Source organism: Rhinopithecus roxellana, chromosome 9 (assembly GCF_007565055.1).
Source record: "Rhinopithecus roxellana isolate Shanxi Qingling chromosome 9, ASM756505v1, whole genome shotgun sequence".
NCBI classification, from domain to species: Eukaryota; Metazoa; Chordata; class Mammalia; order Primates; family Cercopithecidae; genus Rhinopithecus; species Rhinopithecus roxellana.
In genome coordinates, this window is record NC_044557.1 from 9,760,939 (window position 1) to 9,779,806 (window position 18,868).

The 18,868-nt window shown below is 40.4% G+C and overlaps 1 protein-coding gene across 3 annotated transcripts in view; it reads left to right on the forward strand.

Moving 5' to 3' along the window:
* The first annotated feature begins 543 nt into the window (after positions 1 to 543).
* The window catches only part of ATP6V1H (ATPase H+ transporting V1 subunit H), a 128,285-nt gene continuing 109,960 nt past the window's right edge, over positions 544 to 18,868 (forward strand). For 2 of the 3 annotated variants that reach the window (XM_010388010.2, XM_030937536.1), the window contains exons 1-4: positions 544 to 1,065; positions 2,366 to 2,513; positions 11,017 to 11,119; positions 14,567 to 14,656. In XM_010388010.2, coding sequence (XP_010386312.1) covers positions 2,401 to 2,513; positions 11,017 to 11,119; positions 14,567 to 14,656 — 306 coding nt within the window. In that variant the 5' untranslated portion in view covers positions 544 to 1,065; positions 2,366 to 2,400. The remainder of the gene's footprint in view (positions 1,066 to 2,365; positions 2,514 to 11,016; positions 11,120 to 14,566; positions 14,657 to 18,868) is intronic. The other variant, XM_010388011.2, reaches the window with a different exon arrangement.

The window sequence follows — 18,868 nt, forward strand, 5'->3', positions numbered from 1 at the left end:
GATTACAGGCATGCGCCACCACACCCGGCTAATTTTTTGTATTTTTAGTAGACATGGGGTTTCACCATGTTGGTCAGCTGGTCTCGCTTCAGCCTCCCAAAGTGCTGGGATCACAGGCATGAGCCACCGCAACCAGCCCCTTTCAATGTTTTTTAAGGAAAACATGCTATCATATACACCTCACCTCCAGGGCAGTACATTCTTACTTTAAGGCAAAGGTAGTTGGTGAGGCCTGGACTAGGGGAAAATTTGGGCTCCAGATGGGACTGCTGGATAAAATACCGGACGTCCTGTAAATGTGAATTTTAGATATACAACGAATAACTTTTTAGTATAAAAGTAAATACTGCAATGGAATTTATTATTTGCTAAATGTGCAACCCTAGGTTAAGTGAGCTTTTCTGCCCCAGTTTTCTATTTAAAATCAGAAAAAGAAAGCCTGCTTCATGGAGCTGTTAAATCCAAATGGAAATTAATTTGAAAGCGCGAAATCAAACTTTTCAAAAGAATGACGGTTAAAATAAGAGTTTTGGCCTCTGCTAGCTGCTTCCGGACGGAAGTCCTCGGCCTCCGCTAGGCGAGGCGCTGGGTCCGGGGTCGGCGGGTCTCAGCGTGCCCGCCACGCTGGCCGCCTCCCACCTGCCCAGGCTGTCTGTGGCCCGAGCCTTGCGTCCCTCCCGGACCCAAGTCACGGACTACCGCGCTCCAGTTGCCCCCAGCGAACAAGCATCGCTGCAGCGCCAGCCCCTCCTCCGGCTGCTTTGGACTCTCCCAACTTCCGCCTTCCGCAGCAGTCACGTGCCTCCGATCACGTGACCGGCGCCTCTGTCATTCTACTGCGGCCGCGCCGGCTTCCTTCTACCTGTGCGGTCCTCAACCTCTCCCTGGTGCGGGAATCGCTTCACTTTCGCTCCGGTGTCTCCCGCCGCTGCTCAGACCTCCGGACCTGACAGGAGACGCCAACTTGGCTCTGACTCGGCGCCTCAGCCCGGCTGTGGCTCCGGCGCCCCTGACCACCCTTCGTGACAGCTTTGGGTGCATTGTGGGGTCCCGAGAATTCGCGAGGTAAGGACTCCGTCGGTTGTTTGGTCTCAGGCTCCAGACCAGGTCAGGCGACTCTTGCAGTTTCTCCAGCTTGCCTGGTGCGTGCTGGTTTCTCGCCGCTTGGTCCTCTCCTTCGGCCCCCGGTTGCCAGATTGCTTTTCTTCCAGGCCTCAACCAGGTTTATTAAACGAAATTCTGGAGCCTTTTTCGCAGAGGGAAGAAACGTGAGCGGCGGACCGGAGAGTGGAGGGGGAGGGGTAAAAATTATACCTTCTCCAGGACTGGGCCACGGCCCTGGCTCGCTGGGTGTGCAAGTAGTTCAGGGGCTTAGGTAATTGTCCAGAGACACCTTGAGCTACCCCAGGACGGGCTGCTGGGCCTGAGCCTCCTTGGCTGCAGAGTTCTAGCCTGACCCGGTTGAAGCCTGTTTTTTCCTGGGCCCTGTGGTTCCGCACTGCCCAGGGTTGTTTATGCAGCAAATCTTCAGATACAGAGATTAAGTTCCAAATTGATTAAGATCATTGGGAACCCGGAATAGAATTTTGGATTTTAACTTCTTTGTGGCCATGGCCATGAATTTATATTTTGCAGGTGGCAACCTATATTTTGCGTTGTGTTAAAATCAGTCGTTTGTATCTGGAAGTTTAGGAGTGAGAATTACATATAATTTGATTACTGTAGGTTCTTGCGTCCGGCCAGACCTCCATTGTTGGCTTACCTAAATTGTAATAGGTATTTGTTCTAAAAATTTCTCTCAGAATTTTGATTTTGTAAATACTATGAATTTTATTTGAAAAGGAAAACACTGTCTTCTAAGAAGTTACGTTCCCACTTTGTGTATTTTAATTTGAGAAATTTTCGAAAGAATTCAGAATTTTTAATGTGCCACTTCAAAATGATGCTTAGTAAATGTTTATAAGGTAACTAGCCTTATCTGTACTATTCATATTTTTATTGTTTCTCTATGAGAAAAGTTAACCACAATTGTATAAATTTACAGCTTTTCCCATATTTATACCTATTCTATTTAATCATGATTTCTGATTTCAGTATATTAAGTGATTACTTTAAATATCTTACTGCAGTGTTAGTGCCAATAATGAAAAATTTTTTCTAGAAAAGCAAAAGCCTAAAGAACGCCTTCATGGAGCAGTGGACAAGATTTGAAATATAATGATACTTTCAGACTTAGGACATTTAATATTTTGAGTTAAATGCCTGGGGAGATTAAAGTGATCATGATATTCATAGTCACAATAATAATAGTTGTAAGAAAAAGAAACACCTAGTATTCTGATTTTACCTTGCATCTAAATTGAAGATTTGTTGAAAGACATTCAAGATTACGAAGTTTAGATGACCAAAATGGATATCAGAGGTGCTGTGGATGCTGCTGTCCCAACCAACATTATTGCTGCCAAGGCTGCAGAAGTTCGTGCAAACAAAGTGAACTGGCAATCCTATCTTCAGTAAGTACCAATTTGCTGTGAATCATGGACAGTCATATGCTTTTGTATCAGACTTTTTCATGGTCATGCTTCTATGAGAGAAATACCGGGAAAATACTGATAAATATGGAAGAAACACTTCCTCCTCAGAATAATTAGCTGTCTTGGGGAGTTAAGTGTAGTGGGATGGAAACAGCCTAGCGCCCTTGTGGGGAAGCAGAGCTGCTCATAGTGCTTTTGACCTTCCCTGGCTGCCTGGGAAAGTACTTTTTGAATGAGTGGGAAACATAGGAGGAATGTCCTTGGGCTATGTGGGGAGGAAGGAGATAAGGGGCAAAACCTGCTAGACTGGTCTTATATGCCCTGGCAATCAGCATGGGGGCAGGTGGCCTTGTTAGAGTGGTGTATACAACTAGTAAGAAGCATACATATTTGAGTTGAGAGACCTAGGTTTGAGTTTTGGTTCTTGCTATTAGTTTGGTGTTCTTAAGCAAATCACAACTCTGAGGCTCAATAAAGTAAAATGTGAAATGGGGAGACATACCCCACAGGCTTGTTGCTGAAATAATGTATTTAAAGTATTAGCACATTAGAATGCAAGCATTAGTATTGCTTGTTGAATACAGTATGTTGAATACAATAAGTTTTAGTTCCCCCTTCTTTCTTTCGTGTATTAATATTTAATGTGCTGGTGTTTCAGTAGTTTGTATTTATCTGTAAAGTGAGCATTCATGTATTCTTGATCATATTTTATTGACTTCATATTTATTTTGGTATATTTATAACTGATTTACCAAGGAATTGAGTTCAGATTTGCATATGCATTTTGAAAAACAAATTGAGAAATCTGTAGTTTTATATTAGTGTTAATTTTATATTAGTATTAATAGTTTGTATTGTTGTAGGAGGGATATATAATGTACAAAAATGATCCTTTAATTTCTGTTAATTTAATCACTTATAACACATTTATTGATTACCTACCAAGTTTGAGGCATTTTTCCAGACTTTGAGGCTACAAAAGTTCTATATAGAGTACTATCCCTAGAGGAACTAAAGCTCTAGTAGGGAAGTCAGAGATATTAATGGATCATTTTAATTCAGTATTTTTTTTTTTTGTTTTTGAGATGGAGTCTCGCTCTGTTGCCCAGGCTGGAGTGCAATGGGGCGGTCTTGGCTCACTGCATCCTCTGCCTCCCAGATTCAAGTGATTCTCCTTCCTCAGTCTCCCGAGTAGCTGGGATTACGGGCACCAGACACCTCGCCTGCCTAATTGTTTTGTATTTTTAGTAGAGACGGGGTTTCACCATGTTGGCCAGGCTGGTCTCGAACTCCTGACCTCGTGATCTGCCCCACCTTGGTCTCCCAAAGTGCTGGGATTATAGGCGTTAGCCACCGCGCCCGGCCCTAATTCAGTATGTTAACTGCGGTAATAGAAAGATGCACAGGGACCGGCAAGTGCACATAAAAAAGACAACTAATTCTACCCCCTGGAAATTTTCCTGAAGGGACTGGTCCCTGAACTGAGTGTTTGAGGATGACGGGTATGTAGCCATGTGGCAAGTAGGAGCAGCCTTGGGAATAGAACAGATACTGTGAGCAAAGGCAGGGAAGCAAAAACAGCACACTGGGTGGGAGTCATACATGTTTTGGAGGCAAGCAATGCAGAGAGCTGAGGCTAGAGAGGCAGCCAGCGGCCGATCATGAAGGTGCTGTGTGTGGGTGTGTGGTTGGAAGGAGTTTGGACTTGATCCTGTCAGTCAGTGCTTTTCAAGCTGATTTTTAAGCTGTGAAACCCATGACTGATGTGAAGTCAGCATGTCAAACAGACGAAAATGATAGAATGCAGGTAGGAGTGTGTGTCCCAGAGCTCTCTTTTTGAGACAATTCACCATTTTCCAAGGAGCTGTAGGTGTTGGAAACCAATGAATCTTGTAGCTGGGAGTTAGAAGATCTTATCTGCCTCTTGATTGAATTGTTCTACCAGCAGCGTAAAGGGTGAGTTGAGTTTGTAGGTGATAAGCCTAGAGGTAGAGAGAAGCTATAGCAGTAATTAAGGTATTGGAATAGACAGAATTGGATAGATTTGAGAGTCTTAGTGATTGATTTGATATGTGGGAGTGAAAGAGAAGTCTCGGATGACTTCTGGATTCCTACTTTAAGGAACTGGGTTATTGTGGGGCCACTGACTGAAGACAGGAGGAGGGGAGACTTGCTGATGTTTTCTCTGTTCATCACCGTCTGTGTAATTGTTTAAATTCCCTGTGAAATTAGGATTCTGAGCTCTGTTTCTTAATTTATTTAGTCCAGAGTGCATTTAGACTAGAGGACAGGGAGTTTTATGTTTATAAAGTCTGGATCTGTTTATAGCCTACATACATTGTTGATCATAAAGCACTGGTGGACTGGCCAGAGCTCCCCGTAACATTGGTGTTTGGAATGTTTTTAGTTACATGAAGTTTTTAAAATTGGTTTATTTCTGTTCTTCATTACCCATGGTCTATGACTTATGTTGTATTTTCCCGTTTTCCTATATATCCGTCTTTTGTTCTGTTGTCCATCTCACAAATTTCTTTTGTAAAACCCCTCCACTCTGTAGGTCTGTGGGCAAATGTTCACCAAATGGTAACTGTGGGCCTGTTGAGCCTGTTGACGTGTGGGCACTAGTGGGTGTGAAATGTGTCTCTCGTAAAAGAGCTTACAGATTGTTGGGGGCTGGAACCAACACAGGGAGAATCAGTGAATCTTCTATCACAGTCTATGCTGAGATAATAAGACCTGTGGAAGCATCCCCCAGTGTCGAGAGCCCAATATGCTTTTGTCTTTCACAAATTAACGTGTTATTATGAAAATACAATATTTGAAACGTGCATTTATATTTGATTAAGCTTTTTCTTAATAAATAGATGGTACATAAATGAATGGGTATGGCTGTGTTCTAGTCAAACTGGAATCTGGTAAAACTATACCTTGAGGATACAAGAATTATAAAATACTATCCTTGCTCATGAGTTTAGATCTCATGAGGAAACAGACTTTTACCACATTAAATAACAAATTGTGCTAAATGTTAAGACAGAGAAATATATAAAGTATATATATTTACAACAAAAGGAGATACACAACAAAAAGTGGGAGCAAATAAATGCTGGGAGTATTAGGGGAGTTTTCTCAGAATGCATAAAGACAGTCACAGGAGGCCAGGCACAGTGGCTGACACCTGTAATCCCAGCCCTTTGGGGGGCCAAGGTGGGTGGATCATCTGAGGTCAGGAGTTTGAGACCAGCCTGGCCAACATAGTGAAACCTCGTCTCTACTAAAAATACAAAAAAATTAGCCAGGTTTGGTGGCAGGTGCCTGTAATCCCAGCTGCTTGGGAGGCTGAGGCAGGAGAATCGCTTGAACCAGGAGGCGGAGGTTGCAGTGAGCTGAGGTCACACCACTGCACTCCAGCCTGGGCAACAGAGCAAGACTCTGACTCAAAAAAAAAAAAAAAAAGACAGTAACAGGAGTTGTCCAGGCCGAGGAACAGCTGGAGTTATCCAGGAAGGGAGGTCCAGGCAGGGAGCTGAGGCCTGGGAAGACATGCAGTGCTTGGGAGCTTCAGGTCGTTCAGTGTGGCTCTCTCCAGGCTTCTTTATTTACCAGCTTTGGAGGCCAGAAACGTTGGGGCCATCCTTGTTTCTTCCCTTTTGCTCACAGTCCATGTCCAGCCCATCAACACATTCTTCCAGCTCTATGTCCAAAAGATGCCTCGAATCTGAGTGCACCCCTTTGTCTGTAGCTCCTGCCTTGGGCCTGTTGTGTTCCCCTCACATGTGCTCTGTTGTTATTGCCTGTTGCCTGCTGTCTCTCTCTGCTATCCTTGCTGCCTCAGTAGGAGCAATTCTTTACAGAACTGCAAGAGTGATTTCAAAAAATACAGGTCTGATCATGCCGCCTCACTCACAGCTCTCTAGCTCCTGCCTTCTTGATCTTTCTCACATAGCAAACTTCAGCTCCTTGGACCTGTGTGTCTGTCTCTCCGGAAGTTCCACTCTTAGATTCTTTGGCCTCTTCACTCACTTCATTCGTGTGGCTGCATAGGCGATCTCACAAGCCCCCTACCTGAACTGGTTTTTTTTTTCATAGCATTTACAGCCTCAGCATTATAATGTGTGTGTGTGTGTTTTCAAGATTATTTGTTTTTGTATTTGCGTATGTTCTGTTTTCCTCACTGGAGTGCAGGCTCAAAAGAAGGGGTCTCTAATTTATTGCTGTGTCAACTGTTCTTAAAGGTGCCTGGCACGTAGCAGGCTGCCAGTTAATATTAGTTGACTAAATTATGAATGGAGTATTGTGCTTATCAGGAATTGGTGGAGATGAGTATTTGGAAAAGGAAGTAACATGCTTGGTCACTAACATCCTATTTAACATTATTTTCATAGAAATACAGTGACATAGGTTTTTCTATCCTATTCTCTCTTTTTTTTTTTGAGATGGAGTTTCACTCTTGTCACCCAGGCTGGAGTGTAATGACGCGTTTTCGGCTAACTGCAACCTCCACCTCTCGGGTTCAAGTGATTCTCCTGCCTCAGCTTCCTGAGTAGCTGGCATTACAGGCACCTGCCACCACACCCGGCCAATTTTTGTATTTTTAGTAGAGACAGAGTTTCACCATGTTGGCCAGGCTGATCTCGAACTCCTGACCTTAGGTGATCCACACGGCTCGGTCTCCCAAAGTGCTGGGATTACAGGCGTGAGCCACCATGCTGGCTTTTTATTCTCTTTTAAAAAGATGAATAGATAACTGTTCAGATAGGTTAAGTAACACGTGCATGATTATATAGGTGTTAATTAGTCAATTGATTTTAAATATTTTTACTGAATGCCTCTGCCTAAGTGCTAGGTAGAACTCACAGTCCAAAGGGAATAATATGACCCCATATATACTTGAGAAGGCCGCCTGGTAGTAGGTAAGAAGATGGTTTTGAAGAAGGTTGGATTGGAATCAGGGAAATCCACTGGTGGAAGGTTGTCCTAGTGCTGAGCTACTCCAGAGGCAGGGAAGCAGAGAGGAGAGTAGTTTTAAGGGGAAGATTATTAGATCTGGTGCCTGATTACCTGTGGGTCATTATAGAAGACACCAGAGCCCTGAACCTGCTGGATTATGGAAATGTCGAAGGAAGACCCAGAGAGAAAATAAATTAAACAAGGAAAGAAAAAGGTTAGTGAGTGGCTTGACAAATAGGAAACAGTTATTTAAATGGAAAAGAAACCTGCAAAATTATAAGGTTACCAAGTGTAACCTTCATGGTATACCTTCTTCATGGTAGAAAAACCACCACCTTTTGGCATGATTTTCTTCACAGGGGTTGTGACATCCCTTTACATATCAGCATAGCAAAATTTAGGGGTAAAATTGCTTTCATCTAGGGAGTTCAGAGTTATGGGTATGCTCAACATTTCATTTATTTTGGGGCCAGATCTAGACTGGATGACCTTGTTATCTTAGTCTGCACCCAGGGTGCAGAGTGCTTTTTTTTCCTGACTGGTATGTGAAGTGTTTAGCCAGAAGGGCAAGTGGGCAAAATGTCTGTTTTTGCTTCCAACTTCTAGCCTTTGGGATTAACAATCTCAGTTCTGTGCCTGTAGGGTCTGGAGTGCCTCTGCCATCTGTGGGAGGAGATGAGTGGGGACTGGGGAAGATCGTGCCAGAGTTCAGTGCAGGAGGTGGAGTGAGAAATGAAGAGAGCCTTTCATAGTAGCTGAGGCACAGGAGGCAGTGAAGATGAGTGACTTCAGTGGGATGCGAAGAATCTGGAAGCTAATGAAGAGAGTGTCAAGACGTAGTCATAGTATCACCTGCCTCAGAGAGATCTAGAAAGACAAAATTCTCCTTTGGGTTGGTAATTAAGAAATTGTTGAAAAAAATAAATGCTTGAGAATAGTTTAAAAATGTTAAAAAATGAGCATGTGTGAAAAAAAGTTACAGTGCTTAAAACAGTGTGAAACTGATACAAGAAGACAGAACAGTGAAGTACAAAGTCCAGAAGCAAATTTGAACTATACAAAACAATTTGACATATAGCAGTGGTGTGTACAAAACCCAGAAGGGACACTGATAGATTTTTGAATGTGTAATAATCAAGGTCTTCTTGGGAAGAGGGTGGGATTAAGGGTAGAAGTAGCAGGACGTATGCAAGTTCAGGTCCCTTCTCTTGGGGAGGGAACAGTTCTGAGTGCCTCACCTTACCAGGCTCTCCTGTGGGCTCAGGAAAAGCTATCCTGGGTTCTTTGCTTGAATCCTGCTGAGTTTTTTTGCTTCAGTGTCCTGTGCCCTCCTTGCTTTCCCTGGCCTCTCCTGGGGGCTCTTCTTTCATAAGTCACTTGTACATGAATCTTCATCTCAGGGCTCAGCTCTGGGAGCCTGACCCAAGGCAGCTCTGGAAGTGGGCCATCCTTCTATAACTATGCTTTTTTTTTTTTTTTATGAGACAGGCTCTCAAAAAATCACCCAAACTGGAGTGCAGTGACGTAATTTCAGCTCACTGCAACTTCTACTTTCTGGGCTCAAGTGATCCTCCTGCCTCAGCCTCCTGAGTAGCTGGGACTACAGGAGTGTGCCACCACACCCAACTTATTTTGTTATTTTATTTTTTGTAGAGATGAGGATCTCACTGTTTTGCCCAGGCTTGTCTTAAACTCCTGTGCTCAAGGGATCCCCCATCTTGGCCTCTCAAAGTGCTGGGATTACAGACATGAGCCACTGCACCCAGCCTAACTGTGCGTAGTGGGAACCTGCTTTACATTCAGTGTTTCTCCGAATGGGTTTTGTAGAACACCAGTCCCTCAAAATATTTGGGGTAAGGAGAGGAGGGACAGTTTTTTAAACTACTGAGTTAAAAACTATATTGGGGCTGGGTGCAGTGGCTCACACCTGCAATCCCAGCACTTTGGGAGGCTGAGGCGGGTGGATCACAAGATCAGGAGTTTGAGAGCAGCCGGGCCAATACGGTGAAACCCTGTTTCTGCTAAAAATGCAAAAATTAGCTGGGCTTGGTGGCATAAGCCTGTAGTCCCAACCACTCGGGAGGCTGAGGCAGGAGAATGGCTTGAACCCAGGAGGCGGAGGTTGCAGTGAGCTGAGATCACGCCACTGTACTCCAGCCTGACAACAGAGTGAGACTCCGTCTCAAAAACAAACAAACAAACAAAAAACCAAAAAAACTATGTTGGTGTTGTTTCAACAGGAAAATATATTACAAAATTTTTTAATTTTACACTTGCTTTTACCCATATTCTAATATACAGCAAGTGCTTTTTCTTATATTTTTTCATTTAATCTGCATAACCACCTAGTGGACTAGGGCAGGTAGTTTAATAGTTGCTGTTTTACTGGTGTGAATAGTGGTCAGATGAATAGTGACTTGCTAAGCTTTCACGCCTGGAACTGGAGCTCTTCCCCATATTGACTCAAATGCTGTGCTTTTCCTACCACACTGATGGCTTAAAGGAGTTGACTTGAATGAATCCTGCAGTGCCCAGTGTCTTACGGGGGGCTAGCAAGGCTTTTCTGCTGACACAGCTTTTAGACAAGGAAGGGTTTGTATTTAGAGATTAGGATGGGGGTTTGCCTATGGTATGTTTGAGTCCCTGAGGAGTGGAGAAGTTGGGAAGGTTGAGCTCTGTTTTCCTACAGAGATAGTCTTACCATTTTCAAATTCAGCACCATCACCACTGGGGAAGATGACAGCGGGATATCATCTTCACTGGGGATGACAGGAAGATGATGCTGAATTTGAAAATGGTAAGACTATCTCTGGAGATAGAAGACAGTGGAGATGATTGGGAGGGAGGGAAGATGGGACTCTTGATTGAATCTCTCATAGGAAGGAGTTTGGAAATCAAAAGCAAGAGTTCAGTGATTGAGTGCTGGGGAGGAACCTTGAAGGGTGAAGAGCCAGTGATGAAGCGACCCCTGGAAGAGATGGAGGAAAATAGGAGAGTGTGGGGTCAGGATGGAGAGTTATTTTCCAGAGAGGAGGAAAATCAGTTTTTGTTTTGTTTTTTTTTTCCATCTGGAGGGAAAGAATATACTCGAGAGACATGGCCATAGAAATTCATATAAAGTGGCTTTGAACTTGATAAATTAGATAGCCATGGGAGTTGTTTGGCTTGAGAGGGGAAATAAGGGTGAGACACTGGGTAATGCTGAGAGGTGACATTTTACTGAGTGCCTACTATTTGCCACATGCTACTAACCACCTTATGTGAATATAATTTTATCCTCAATACAGCCCCTTAGAGGCAATGTGATTATTGTTCACATTTTGCAGATAAATTAACTCAGGTTCCAGAGAGTTCACACTGTCTTATTTGTGGTGAAACTAAGCGTTGAATCCAGGTCTGTCTGATGCCAGGGCCCTTGCGTCAGCCCTTGTGGTTTGCTGCCAAGGAGAGAAGAGAAAGACTGAAAATTCCTCCATCACTTGCTTGCATATTCAACTCTTACTGAACAAAACATCTTATTCTTACTTTCTAGGGGACAGATGATTTCTGCTGAAGATTGTGAGTTTATTCAGAGGTTTGAAATGAAACGAAGCCCTGAAGAGAAGCAAGAGATGCTTCAAACTGAAGGCAGCCAGGTGATCGATAAACATTATCTAATGAACACTTCCTCGTGTCATCCAAAAGTTTTGAAAAATCTTAGTGATTATAAGTGACTTCCAGTTTTTTTGTTATTTTGGAAAAAATGTCATATTGAGTATGTTTACCTTCATCCTTTTCTGTATTTCTGAATATTTTGTTAGAATATACACCTAGAAGACAAATTTCTGGAAAAGAAATTACTGTTTCAGAGTATATTAAGTTTTAAAGGTTGCTTAACTTTTTTTAGAGAATTTTTTCCACTTGGTATTCTTACTAGTAATGTTTGAAATACCTAATATAATTGAAAATCTTTGAATTTGCTAAGTTAAAAGGGTTATCACTTTGATGACATGGGATTACATTATTTTCCTGTTGATTTATTAAGTATTTTTATGTCCTTTGAAAATTTTTTTGGGTGGGCATTCTTTTTATTTTAATCTATAAGGTTTTGTTGCTTTTTGATAAACAGTCTTTTTACATCAAACTCTATTACTGTTTGCCACATTTATAGCAAACATAGTTCCTTTTTTACTATGTATCTTTGAAGTGTTGTGGAGTTTTTTTTTATACAGTAGTTTAAAATGTTTAGTTACATATGTTGATGTTTTACCTTCTTTCATGGTAAGTTTATTATAGAAAAATAAAATACTATTAAGCAAAAGAAAAAGGTTATTCTACCTAATATTGCTCTGTTCAAGGTGGCTTGTTAACATTTAGTGTATACCTCTCTAAATATTTTTCTGTGTGTAAAATAACTTACACACTTATTTCTATAAATGTGAACTTTTTACAAAACGGGGTGATATGTACATATCTTTGTTCTTTTCATTTGACTGTATATTCTTCCCTCCCCTAACATGCCTGTAAAGATATTTCTGTGGTATTTAAAATAATTAATTTATTATTATTTCCCATTTATGGAAAGTTCCATTGTGTAATTTTCCATTTAATGGATGAACCATAGTGATCAAAACTAATTCTATACTGTTGCATATTTTGGCTACTTCCTTTTTTTTTTCTGTTTTGAGATGAATAGTTGGTAATCTCTTTGTAATTAATTTGAGAAGTGCAATTATCTGTCTGGGTGCAGTGGCTCACACCTGTAATCCCAGCACTTTGGGAGACTGAAGCGGGCAGATCACTTGAGGTCAGGAGTTCGAGAACAGCCTGGCCAACATGGTAAAACTTCGTCTCTACTAAAAATACAGAAAAAAAAAAAAGTGTAATTATTGATTAAACTATTTGAGCATGTGAGAGTTTTGATATAATGAAAATGCCTTCTTGATAGATTGTACCAGTTTGCAGATTCTGCCAGCAGTATGTGAGAGGGCCCATTCCCCTGCTCCAGCACCCACTCTGGGTCTAGCCATTCATCTTTTGGTCATTTTGATAGGTAAAAGATAGTATCTTAACGTAATAGTGTTACACATTTTCAGATGGTTTTTGGCACCTTTTGTATCCATATCAATTGCTTCTGTACTGTCATGCACTGACCACATAACGATGTTTTGGATGTTTTGGTAAGTGTCAGACTGTGTATGTAACAGTGGTCTTGTAAGATTATACTACCGTGTTTTTACTGCACGTTTTCTATGTTTAACTATGTTTAGACACAAGAATACTTACCATTGTGTTATAGTTTCCTATAGTATTCAGTATAGTTACATAGTGTACAGGTGTGGAGCCATAGGTTCTACCATATAGCCTAGGTATGTAGTAGACACTACCATCTGGGTTTGTGTAAGTACACTCTAGGATGTTCGCACAACAAGGAAATTGCCTCATGATGAATTTCTCAGAACTTTCCCCATTGTTAAGCGACACATGGCTGTGTGTTTTTTATTTACTTTTCTATGGAAGGGTTTATAAATCTTATTGATTTGTCAGATTCCTTTATGTTTTAAGTGTACCAGCTTTGTGCATGCCATATTTCCTCAGCTTGTTTGTTGAATTTTTAACTTGGTTTATGGGGCTCTTTGCCATATTGAAGTTTACGTTGTACGTTGAAATCTAGTTCTTCCTTTCCTTTGTGATTTCTGCTCTTGGTGTCATCCTTTGAAAAAGCTTCCCCACCCCAACCGCTTGTGTAATGGAACATGCAGCTCATTCACTGTTTGTTCAGCACGTGCACACTGAGTCCCTGCCATGTGCCTGGTGAGACTGGGGATGTATGTTCATAAGACAAGACTTTTCCCTTAAGGAGTTAGGAGTTAAAACAGCCCTTTTTTTTTTTTTTTCTCGTTTTTTTTTTTTTTTTTAACTTGTTTCTTAGTATGTGTACAAAAACAGTTCTTTCTTAATAGCAGTGTCTGGTGTAATGGGCCTTTTATGGGGCAGTTTCCAGGAAGCTTTTTATCCTAACAAAATGGCAGTATATCTGAAAAGAGTTCTGATAGGAATACCTTGGGCAACTTACATCTTTTTGTTTTATTTTTGCTTAAAGAGGTTAAAGTGTTTCCGCTTTAATGTTATGATTAAAAAACGCAATTATTTGTTACTGTTAACTTTTTACATTCAGTATGGTAAGTGGGCTGTTTATCCATGGAAGACATGTTTGATAGATAGTCGTAAGTTGTGGGATGAGTATGATTTTGATAAAGTCTCTATTTTTTTTATAGCATGGTTTTTATCACATACTGTTTGTTACATTGGGGATTTATTGAATGAATGAATGAGTGAATACCAAATGAAATACACTTTAATTTATACATCCTTAGGGTAGGGAAGTTTTTCAATGTATGACTCCAAACCTATTACTGAATGATGTTTTTTGGGGAGTGATTTAAGGGATTTTATAGAGTGTTTTGATTTGTACCCTATTTGATTTATATGCTGAGTTTAGAGCCTGGCCCTATAATAGGGTCCAATTCTGCTGCCTATCAGGGAGGCCTCACTGTCTAAAGAAGTCCATATACAAATTGGTCTGATTCTTACAACAGTCCTGGGGAAGTTGGTAGGTAATATATTGTTAGCTCCAGTTTTTATTGAATTAAGGAGAGGTTGTCATGTAGTTGATATGCTGTAGAATGGAGACTAGTCAGGGCCTTCTGATTCCAATCTCTCGTACTCTTGTTGCTCTTGTGTTCTATTCCCTTTAAGTACAACAAATAAAATACTCAAAACCAGTTGTAATTTTTGATTGCCTATATAACTTTATGCTGTCATCGGTAATCAAGAGTTATTAGTGGCTCAGTATATCTATTTAAATATAGTAAACATTCTGAAACTTATCACTAGAAATGTTCATAAGCTGATGCAAGTCTAGTAAGGTCTTCCCATACTTCACAATATTTGTAAAAGGTGTCTGTTTTCTGTAAGTAAAATTTGTTAGTTAATAGTATTTGTATTCTAATTTATGAAAGAGAAACAATGTTTTACTGAAGTTCCATTGAAATGTTGTATTTGCAAATAAAAACAATAACCTTAATTTCATTTTTTTTTAGTGTGCTAAAACATTTATAAATCTGATGACTCACATCTGCAAAGAACAGACGGTTCAGTATATACTAACTATGGTGGATGATATGCTGCAGGTAGGTACATTCTTTACTTAACACATTCGGTGACTTCATTTTTTGGCCGTACCTCACAGTAGCAACATTTTTGGTGAGATTTCACTTAGAACATTGGTTCTTTTCCAGAGCATAATAATATATTTTTCTTATTTATGTGGGTTGTAATTTGCTAATAGAGCTAAAGACAGAGATACTCACACACAGGCTATTTTTATTTTTCAGAATACCAAGTAATGAGTATATATGTTTTTCCCGGATACCTCACAGAGTTTTTTGTTGAATGCCAGCAAAGCTTGCTGTATCACCTGAGGCTTTCTGGATTCTCTGTGTACTTACGGATGATAAAACTTCTTCTCATTCAATCAGTCAACACATTTCAGTGCTCATATGTTCTAGGCCAGTGCTGGGCCCTGGAGGTTTGGTGCTTTTGTTCCTTTTGGAAACAGTTTTGCTTATCATTGAAAACTTTTCCAGTTGCATACAGTTTCTGTTTTCTGGTTGCTCATATCCTCAGGTACTGTCCATATGTTCTTATCTATAAATTAACACCATGACATGCTGGTAGCTCCCATTACATTTCAGCGCAGCACCACAGGGTTCTTTTTCTCTCTTTTCCATATGTGTACCTCTTCTGTAATAGTGAGATTGTGAGTTCCTTAATCTCAGTGTGTTTACTTGTTTGTTCTACCCTAAAATACACAGAAAATAGTTTGAGAGTTGTGGACCAATACAACTCAATCATTGAGGAAAAGCAGTGTGGTGATTCTTCAAAGAGCTAAAAACAGAACTACCATTTGACACAGCAATCCCATTGTTGGGTGGATACTCAAAGGAATAGAAATCATCTTACTGTAAAGACATATGCCTGTGTTTGTTCGTTGCAGCGCCATTCACATTAGCAAAGACATGGAATCAATCTAAATGCCCATCAATGGCAGATTGGATAAAGAAAACGTACATATACTCCATGGAATACTATACAGCCATAAAACAGAATGAGAGCACGTCCTTTGCAGGAACATGGATGGAGCTGGAGGTCTTTATCCTCCAGCTAAACTAGTAAACTAACACAGGAACTGAAAACCAAATACCACATGTTCTCAATTATAAGTGGGAGCTAAACGTGAGAACACATGGACACAAAGAGGGGAACTGCAGACACTGGGGTCTACTCAAGGGTGGAGGGTGGGAGGAGGGAGAGGATCAGAAAGAAATAACTATTGGGTACTAGGCTTAGTACCTGGATTATGAAATAATCTGTACAACATACCCTCTTGACAAGAGTTTACCGATATAACACACCAGCCCATGTACCCCTGAACCTAAAATAAGAGTTGAAAAAAACACGTACACACAAAAAACAAGCCTTTTACCTAGCGTTCAGTATTTGTTTGCAGTTTTTTATTTTAAACTCAGGGTATATAGTCAGAATACCATGTTCAAGTTTCAGAGTGATTATTTTTCATGAAATACTGTAAGAGTAATTTGTTTCTGTTGTATTCTGTTTTAGTTTTTTCCTCATCCTTGTGCATTTCATTATTATTACTTTTTTTTTTTATTTTTTTGAGACAGGATCTTGCTCTGTTACCCAGGCTGGAGTGTAGTGGTGTGATCTCGGCTTGCTGCAACCTCTGCCCCCCAGGTTCAAGTGATTCTCCTGTCTCAGCCTCCCGAGAAGCTGGGATTATAGGTGCCTGTTACCACGCCTGGATAATTTTTGTACTTTTAGTAGAGATGAGGTTTCACCATGTTGGCCAGGCTGGTCTCAAAACTCCTGACCTTAGGTGATCTGCTCGCCTTGGCCTCCCGAAGTGCTGGGATTACAGGTGTGAGCCACCATGCCCAACCTGTTTTTTATTTTTGAGTATGTAAAACATTAACATGTTTCCAAAAGTCAAAACTATGCAGAAAGATATACTCAGAGAAATGTCACTAATCCTAGCCCATTCCCACCTCCCTCTCGTAGGTGACCATTATCATTGTTTTTTTTTTTTTTTTGAGACAGAATTCCATTCTGTCGCCTAGGCTGGACTGCAGTGGCGCAACCCTGGCTCACCTCAACCTCTGCCTCCTGGGTTCAAGCAATTCTCCTGCCTCTGCCTCCCGAGTAGCTGGGATACAGGCATCTGGCACCATGCCTGGCTAATTTTTGTATTTTTTTTTTAGTAGAGACGGGGTTTCACCAAGTTGGCCGAGGTGGTCTTGAACTCCTTACCTTAAGTGATCTGTCTGCCTCGGCCTCCCAAAGTGCTGGGATTACAGGTGTGAGCCACTGTGCTCAGCCCAATATCATTGGTTTTTGATTTTTTTTTTTTCTGTGAACATAGGCAGACACATGTATATTTTCTTATTTCCCCCTTATTTCTATAAAACACTTATTAGATATAGTCTCTTATTTTTTGCTTGTTTAAAACTTAACAAAATATGCCAGAAATCATTACATGTCAGTTCATAGAGATCTCATCTCCCTGTTCTGTTTTTGACCGCTACATGGTACGCCATTAGTGGATGTACCATAGTTTACTCAGCCTCTGATGTAATGATGGACATTGTGATTGGTTCCAAATTTTAGAATTAGAAATCATGAAGCAAAGAATAACCTTGTGCAAATATATTTTTGTGTTGTTGGGTGTATATTTCATGGTAAATTCTTAGAAATGGGATTGCTGGGTAAGAGGGAACTCCATATGTAGTTTTGTTAAGATATTGCCAGATGTTCCATTTTGCATTCTCTCTTTTTTTTTTTTTTCCTTTTTTTTTTTTGTGGAGAACGGGGTCTCGCTGTATTACCCAGGCAGGTCTCGAACTCCTGGGCTCAAGCTATCCTCCTGCCTCTGCCTCCCTGAGAGCTGGGATTACAGGTGTGAGCCACCGCGCCCGGCCCCATTTTGCATTCTCATCAGCAGGGTGTGAGTGCCTGGTTCCCTGTAACCTTCTCAACAGAGGGCATTGTCAAGCTGTTACATTTTTGCCTATCAGAATGATGTCCAAGGTTGAACATCTTCAGATGACCTTATAGGTTGCTTTTACATTTTTTTCCCTGAATTATTTGCTCATGTCTTTGCCCATTTTATTTTTAAGAGTAAGAGGTCTTTATATATTAGTCATGTATCTCTGATATAAAGTGCAAGTATTTTCTCCCAGTTTGTAATTTCCCTTTTTGTCTTAGCTTATAACGTTTTTCACAGGGTAACACAGTTTATTTTTATTTTTTATGTAGTCTAATTTATCAAATTTTTTTAAAATCTAGATTTTGAGTAATAGAAAGCTTTTCCTTATACCCGAGTTTACAGTGGAATTCACCAAGGTTTTTTTCTAGTACGTGTATAGTTTCATCTTTAGTTAGACATTTGGCCTGCTTAGAGTTGGTTCTTGTCTATAGAGGTGTGTGTCTAATTTTATGTTTTCCAAATGGCCATTCAGTTGACCATTTATTAAATTGTCAGTCTTTGCCATAGTGGTTGGAGATGCTGCCTTTAACATTAAACCTCCCTATATAACTAGGTTTATTTCTGTACTTTTTATACTTTGCTTCTGGAATGCCTGTGTATTCATGTTCTAGCACCACCCGGTTTAATGATAGAGGATCTTATGGCTAGTTCCCTTAGCAGTTTTTTTTCCCCCCAGTATTTACCTAGGTATTCTTGAATGTTGTTTTTTTTTAAATATGAAATGGAATGTCAGCTTATTTGATCTATGAAAAAGTTTGTTGGCATTTTTACTAAGTTGTGTTAAATCTATAGGTTACTATTAAAAAAAAAAATCAAAACAAGGCCTGGCACTGGCTCGTGCCTATAATCCTAGCACCTTGGGAGGCTGAGGTGGATCGCTTGAAGCCAGGAGTTTGAAACCAGCCTGGGCAACATAGTGAGACCCTGTCTCTATTTAAAAAACTAATAATAAATGTATAAGTTAACTTAGGGAGAAATGACATCATTATATTACTGAATTTTTCTGTCCAAGGACAAGGAATGCCTTTCCATTTGTTAGGTGTGTCTGTGTCTTCAGGAGTGTTGTAATTTTCACATAATGGTTTTGCAACATTTCTTGTTAAGTTTATACCTTAATATTTTATCTTAATTATTACTGTTAAAAACAGCATTTCTCTTCCATTTTATCTCTGAACTTTTGTTTGTTAATGTATATGAAAGTCATTGATCTCCGTATATTTTCTGTTTTGGTACCTTAGTGAATTCTTTTATTTGAATTAATTTTGTGATTGAATTTTTC